At 51.6% G+C, this 7545-nt stretch overlaps 1 protein-coding gene across 1 annotated transcript in view; it reads right to left on the reverse strand.

The window, feature by feature from the left end:
* LOC310814159 (formin-1-like) overlaps window positions 1-6480 on the reverse strand; it is a gene marked incomplete at both ends in the record, with an annotated part of 14207 nt that extends 7727 nt beyond the window's left edge. Inside the window, one exon of the mRNA XM_083683459.1 lies at window positions 4902-6480. Coding sequence (XP_083539585.1) covers window positions 4902-6480 — 1579 coding nt within the window. The remainder of the gene's footprint in view (window positions 1-4901) is intronic.
* Between the last annotated feature and the right edge of the window lie 1065 nt (window positions 6481-7545).

A 7545-nucleotide genomic window follows, 5' to 3' on the forward strand; every position in this document is an offset into this window, starting at 1 on the left:
CTGTTGGGCTGTCATATGCAGCTTAGTCTATGAGCGTGAGAGAGAGAGAGAGAGAGAGAGAGAGAGAGAGAGAGAGAGAGAAAGAGTGAGTGAGAGAGAGAGGGAGAGAGAGAGAGAGAGAGAGAGAGCACCAGTCCTCCTCACCCAGACTGACTTGGCAGAATCAGATCCATTATCTGAATAGACCTAGCCCTTGTCCTCTTTGGAGGAGCAATGTTGCTGTTGGTCACTGGGGGAGAGAGGGGGGGGAGGGGGGGGGATGGACAGATGTCAACTGACTCCTGCTCTGGAGTGAGGGGGGGGAGGGGGGGGGGGAGGGGGGGGGGATGGACAGATGTCAACTGACTCCTGCTCTGGAGTGAGGGGGGGAGGGGGGGGAGGGGGGGGGATGGACAGATGTCAACTGACTCCTGCTCTGGAGTGAGGGGGGGGAGGGGGGGGGAGGGGGGGGGGATGGACAGATGTCACCTGACTCCTGCTCTGGAGTGATCAGTTGCATATGACCTGGAGCTGATTGGTTGATGTAATTACGGTATCATTTACCGTATCTCAGATGACAACATGATAAAATGTCATTTTAGTGTGTGTGTGTGTGTGTGTGTGTGTGTGTGTGTGCGTGCGTGCGTGCGCATATGTGTGTGTGTGTGCGTGCGTGCGTGTGTGTGTGTGTGTGTGTGTGTGTGTGTGGAGAGGGAAGGGAGGTTGAGTGGGGGTGAAATTCATTTTTGAAAGTAATTTAAAAACGAGATTAAGACGGGCGAGCTGAGGCCACGATTACCTGATGTTTTTTCATCTGAACAAACCTCCCCGAGCCCCAGAGCGGCTTAAAGCAGAGCGATAACAGTACAGCCTACAGTCTGCGGTGGTTGTGCTGATCAGCTGAAAAAAAAACGAATACACTCTACTGTGCAATTACTGTCCTCAGCGTTCATTTAGAAAACTTACCGTTCATTTAGAAAACATTCCTAACTTCTCCTCATTCATATTAACCTCCACCATCTGCCACTTCATTGTACCAAACAAATTTGTGAGGCGATTGAGCCTCACACAGACAACAGAGATGACAGATACGGCATCTAAATGATGATTTTATTGGCAGGCCAACCCCAGGGAAGGGCCGGCTCCGCTCTGACCCAGTTAGACATTTTCGCCACTGTGTTGTCCATTTGTCCCCGTTACTGTAACATGTAAAATGTCATGAATTAATGAACACGAACAAAGGACGATTCAAAGCGCGTTGAGGTGCTGCCAAATCAACGCTGTGATCTTTTCTCAGATCTACACCAGAGAGGGGAGGCTCAGTAAGTCCACTGAAGGGATCGCATGGAACACATGAAGGTATAAAGCCATGCATAAACACTGTACATTCAATGCTATCCCAGCTGGTTTCCCAGACCTGTGGAGATTAAACTGTATCTTGTTTACTCCTCGGAGGCTAAGAAGAGTTATTTACAGATCCTATATTGATTAAACATGAGCAGTGGGCAGCACACAGTGGCACGGGCAACAAGGCTGACAGAAGGGGTTGGCCCGGAACGTTGCTGCAGTGAGTTCTCATCAAATCACTGAGTATCCTTCGGATCATATGAACACCAGGTGCCAATTTTGACCTTTGAAAGAAAAGAGCCTTTCTCTGTGTTGCTAGGAAATGTATACTAAATTGATTAGGTGAAGAGCGAGGACTTCAGCCAGCTCTGCAGCATACCGTGTACATTCTGTGTGTGTGTGTGTGTGTGTGTGTGTGTGTGTGTGTGTGTGTGCACATGTGTCTGCATGTGTGGGTGGGGTGGGGGTCTCATTTCTACGATGGGAATCGATTCAGATGAGTAGCTCTCTCTGTCCCTCTGCCTACCAGCAGTCTACCCCTCCATCTCCCAGCCATACCAGTCTACCCCTCCATCTCCCAGCCATACCAGTCTACCCCTCCATCTCCCAGCCGTACCAGTCTACCCCTCCATCTCCCAGCCGTACCAGTCTACCCCTCCATCTCCCAGCCATACCAGTCTACCCCTCCATCTCCCAGCCGTACCAGTCTACCCCTCCATCTCCCAGCCATACCAGTCTACCCCTCCATCTCCCAGCCATACCAGTCTACCCCTCCATCTCCCAGCCATACCAGTCTACCCCTCCATCTCCCAGCCGTTCCAGTCTACCCCTCCATCTCCCAGCCGTTCCAGTCTACCGCTCCATCTCCCAGCCATACCAGTCTACCCCTCCATCTCCCAGCCGTACCAGTCTACCCCTCCATCTCCCAGCCATACCAGTCTACCCCTCCATCTCCCAGCCGTACCAGTCTACCCCTCCATCTCCCAGCCGTACCAGTCTACCCCTCCATCTCCCAGCCATACCAGTCTACCCCTCCATCTCCCAGCCGTACCAGTCTACCCCTCCATCTCCCAGCCATACCAGTCTACCCCTCCATCTCCCAGCCATACCAGTCTACCCCTCCATCTCCCAGCCATACCAGTCTACCCCTCCATCTCCCAGCCGTTCCAGTCTACCCCTCCATCTCCCAGCCGTTCCAGTCTACCGCTCCATCTCCCAGCCATACCAGTCTACCCCTCCATCTCCCAGCCGTACCAGTCTACCCCTCCATCTCCCAGCCATACCAGTCTACCCCTCCATCTCCCAGCCATACCAGTCTACCCCTCCATCTCCCAGCCATACCAGTCTACCCCTCCATCTCCCAGCCGTTCCAGTCTACCCCTCCATCTCCCAGCCATACCAGTCTACCCCTCCATCTCCCAGCCGTACCAGTCTACCCCTCCATCTCCCAGCCATACCAGTCTACCCCTCCATCTCCCAGCCATACCAGTCTACCCCTCCATCTCCCAGCCATACCAGTCTACCCCTCCATCTCCCAGCCATACCAGTCTACCCCTCCATCTCCCAGCCGTTCCCCCTTCCAGCCACGACTGCGCTAAGCTGAGGATATGTAGGATAAGGTGATGGAACCTCCCCTCGTATCCTACATAATCCAACAGACATACTGAGTCATGGTTCCTTAGTTCCTCTGTGTTGTAGCAACATCCTGATAGTTTAGGAGTAACAGTGTTTACTGGTGCTAAACAACAAACTGAGAGGGGCGCCATTGTTAAACCATTCACAGCGAATTCACAGCGAATCAACAAATGATGCAGTCAGTGGAACAACAGAATGCACTTGTTGAGAAGAACAAGCTACAGTCGTACTAGAGGTCCTTAGGTCATTAACCAAGTTAAAGGCGTAATACAATAACAGGAACAACAGAATGCACTTGTTGAGAAGAACAAGCTACAGTCGTACTAGAGGTCCTTAGGTCATTAACCAAGTTAAAGGCGTAATACAATAACAAAGTCACTAATGGGAAGCACCAGACAGACGTTGATACCATCAACTCGTTTCATGACCTCTGTATCATCACGCACCAATTTGGACTGCAGGGATACAAACACTGGGGCGCAGTGTCACGCCACAGCACTTTCAGACAAATCAAAGGCCTGGAGGTCACGGACGTCATGGCGAGATAGCATGGCTACACAGCGTTAAAGGACAGGCTACCCCTGTAGGGGCAACAGATGTCGGGGGTACAATGGCAGACGGTCGATGGAAAGTCACGTTAGTTTTTTGACCCCCCCAGGATTGTGGCATTTCTATTTTCTACGTGGAGTTCCATAGAGGATATGGGCCTCTGTGGCTTGTTATCATATTTACGCTGTCAATGTAATAATGAGATATACTTATTAGGCCAGATTAAGAAGTGGCAGGGCTAGTGGTCGGAAGTTCTACACTTCTGCTTAAGCCACATGGAAAGCCTAATCCTTTTTGCTTCTTCTTTGTCAGCTGCCTGTGTGAACTCTGTAGGAAGCGGTTTAGCAGGGGCAGAGCACGGAGAGAACAAATTGGCAATGCTTCAGTTAACATTGTTTTCATGGGAGAGCGGTAGTGGGGTTGAACTGCATGTCAACCCTTTGATCTGAGACCCTTGCACCACCCCCGCCCCCCGGCCCCAGGCCCCCCAGTGATGAAATAGTTAAGAATGGCTCATCAGCAGGGGATGGAGACCTGTCTCAGACCCTGCTCTCTCTCTCTCTCTCTCTCTCTCTCTCCCTCTCTCTCTCTCTCTGTTTCTCTGTCTCTCTCTCGCTCTGTCCCTCTCGCTCCGTCTCTCTCTCTGTCTGTCTGTCTCTCTCTCTCACTCTCTCTCTATCTGTCTGTCTGTCTGTCTCTGTCTCTCTCTCTCTCTGTTGGATGGCTTTAATACGAAGTCACATGTCAAGGACAACACAGGCCCACTGGTCAGGGCCAAAACAGGACAATCGGAAACCACTGTACAGATTGGCAAAGAATGACTATGCGTTAGGGCTGGAACACTCTTCACTCTGTGTCCTTTAGGGAAAAATACAGAGAGCAAATGGCTTGAGTCAGTGGGAAAAATACCCACAGTGTGTAGAAAATGTAGTTGCAGTTCAATAGTAATCATGCTGCAGTAATAGATCATTCCCAAAAACACCCTCAGACTGTATGAACACTGCAACGTTCAGGTGCTGTAAGGCGCACACACACACACACGCACGCACACGCACACACAAACAACCCCCCCCCCCCTCCCCCCCCCTCCCCGCACACACACACACACACACACACACACACACACACACACACACACACACACACACACACACACACACACACACCAATTGCTTTGAAATGCCTCTCACAGGAAAACTAAACACAAACAGCTATTGCATTCCAGCGTTGTCTAAATGCTTATTAGATCAAGGACAATCTCTAAGAAACACATCTCACTGAGGGAGTGCAAAGCTGTGATGTCAACATTAGTGTCAGGATGAGGGTCATTATGGAAATAGATGAGAGCGGTGGTGGGAGGAGTGTTGTGATGTTTAATAACACTCACTCACCTGTTGCCGAGGACAAACCGGAGGAATTCCACTTGGACGTCCCCGGTAGTCTGCTGAGGTTCAGGTCGAGCCTCGTGATGGTCCTCTTGTTGCCGTTCTTGTCGATGACCTCCGTGGTGACTTTGGGTTCGTCTCCGTTCCCCGAGCCCTGGCCCACGTCCTCGTCTGAGAGCAGCAGGATCCGGTGGTTGAGCTGCGGGCTGGGGAGCTTGGAGGACAGAGGGGAGAGCACGGGGGACATGCTCTGCAGGCTGTTGGTGGCAGGGTAGGAAGTGTTGAACACCCCACAGAGAGACGGTGAAGAGGGGCTCTTGCTATAGGGCTTGCCAGAGAAAGAGGAGGCCTCGGTGGGGTGTGAGAGGGGCAGCCTTAGCCCCTCTGGGGATTTGGGACCTGCCTTTTCCCTGCTGTTACCCTGTGTTATGCCAAAGTTAGGCCCCCTCCACTCCCCATAGCCCTGCTGTGGTACAGACAATCCAACGCCTGGCTGAAACCCACTGTCTGGGCTTCTATGGCTAACATGTTGAACCGTACCCTCCACCTCCTGCACCTTGGCCACCACACGGACCCCCGTGTCCCTCCTGTGGATCTCATCATACAGTTGGTGGGCCGACTTGGCCACAGGAAACTCCCTGCCCGGAGGGTCGTACCTCTTGATGGGACGAAGGTTGTTTCCACTCAGCATCTTCTCCCGTTGGGGATGTCCCGCGTCCTCCAACAGACTACAGGACGAAGCCTCATAGCCCAGGGCGAGCTCGCTGTCGTACTCCGAGAGGTCGTTGCAGTCCAAGTCCAGGTCTGGGCTGAAGGTACGCGTGTCCTCCATGAAGTCCCAGCCCTCCTGGGCGATGTGGAAGTGTTCCTCCGTCGGGAGCGCGGGGTTGCTGGCCACGCTGACGTAGGAGCCTGATCCTGGGGTGTCCGGGGCTCGGAGAGAGGCCAGGGACCCGTGCGTCCTGCGCTCCCCCTCAAACGGGACGGTGAGGTAAGAGGTTTGGACCGAGGACGACTGACCGGACACGGACACCTTCCTCTTCATCTTGCTGTGGAGGAACTCCTCGGCACTGTCCAACTTCTTCGCCCCCAGCTTCTTCAGCTTCCTGCCCCGGGACGGGGCTCTCTTATGCTCCGGGGACACGGTCAGGGCGTGCTGGAGGTTACTGCTGCTGAGAGCCTGCCCCACAGGGTAACCCTCCATGTAACCCTCCAGCTTCCCATCCTGATTGCCCATCCTGACCCTGTTGGCACACTCCCCGCACAGAGATAGGAGTCCGGCCAGCAACTGGTGGTGCTCCGCAGCCAGCCAGCAGAGCTCAGCAACAGCCTCCTTTGTTGCCTCCTGGGAGTCGAGGAGTCGGCCTGCGGACTCGTAAGACTGGCCCCTTTGTTTGGCCTCCGTGGGATCCTCCTCTCCCCGGTCACGGTCATTATTATTGGGCCGGTCCCACAGAGGGGCGCGGCTCCCGTACGTAAAGCCCGGCGCCCTCCCCTTGGCGACGTAGAGGCTGATAAGGCTCAGCTCGCGGACATGCTGGTACAGATGCAGGACGGTATGTGTGCCCTCCATTATGGGCGCCATGCTAACGCTAATGACTGAAGCACTTTAATTAAATGGTCGGTCCCCCCGGCGCTCCAGTTAGACTGCAGAGGAAGAGGAGGGATGGGTCAGGGGCGTTCATCACCTGGTCTATCGAACTCCTGTCAGAGAAAAGAGGCTTTTATTAAGACAGACACAACCATACATCTGCCTGTGTACATGTATGCCGTAAATATAGCAGCTGTCAAGTATTTTAATGGTTATAGTTGAGAAAATGAATTGTTTGGGGTTAATAGTTGTACAGTACATGCTTAAACGGGGGCCATTTTCAATGCAAAACATAAGCTTTTTCCTCTTTTCCACATCAATATAGCAAAAAGGCAGAGTAAGTTATCCCTCAAAAGGCTTACAGAAAAAGGCACTATCATGAAACTTTAAGTATATCTTTGCATCATTATTTCATGCAGCACAACCACAGGCAGCAGGGATACTGAATGTAACCTTGAGCTGAGGTAGACTACAATTCACAGAAAGACTATACATCTACTACTGTTATATATTATCCCTCCCACACTGATGTTGTGGTTACAGGGATACTACTATGTTGATGGCATGCACAGTATATGGACATGCATCCTTATTGGCTGCTGGTCAAATAACAGTGGGCTCATTCATGAGTACAATGCTGGCAAACACTTCCCATGGGATACATCCACATATCTTGTGGATTAAAAAAGCATCGAAGGACTTCACTTCAGGACAGTGAATCTATTGAAAATGTTTCCCTGTACTGTATTTACACTATACCAGCTAAATGGGCCATGTTGTTTATATAATGCATATCCAGGATAGAGTGGCTTGCAATTTTCTTCATTGCCCTTTTCATCTTCACCTTCATCATCATCATCATCATCATAAACTACTGTATTGTTAAAGAACCCTTACTAAAAGGCATGTCATCAACATTTTACAAGCTGCCGCATAGATATCCCACGGTGACGACACTCACGGGTAAACGCAAGACGTTAGACTGCACTAACATAAAGACATAAGTACTAAAACAGTGACATTTGTCTTGCACTAAATGCATGTTTAACATCTCACAGC

The sequence above is a fragment of the Argentina silus genome (assembly GCF_951799395.1).
Source record: "Argentina silus genome assembly, chromosome: 13".
Classification (NCBI taxonomy): domain Eukaryota; kingdom Metazoa; phylum Chordata; class Actinopteri; order Argentiniformes; family Argentinidae; genus Argentina; species Argentina silus.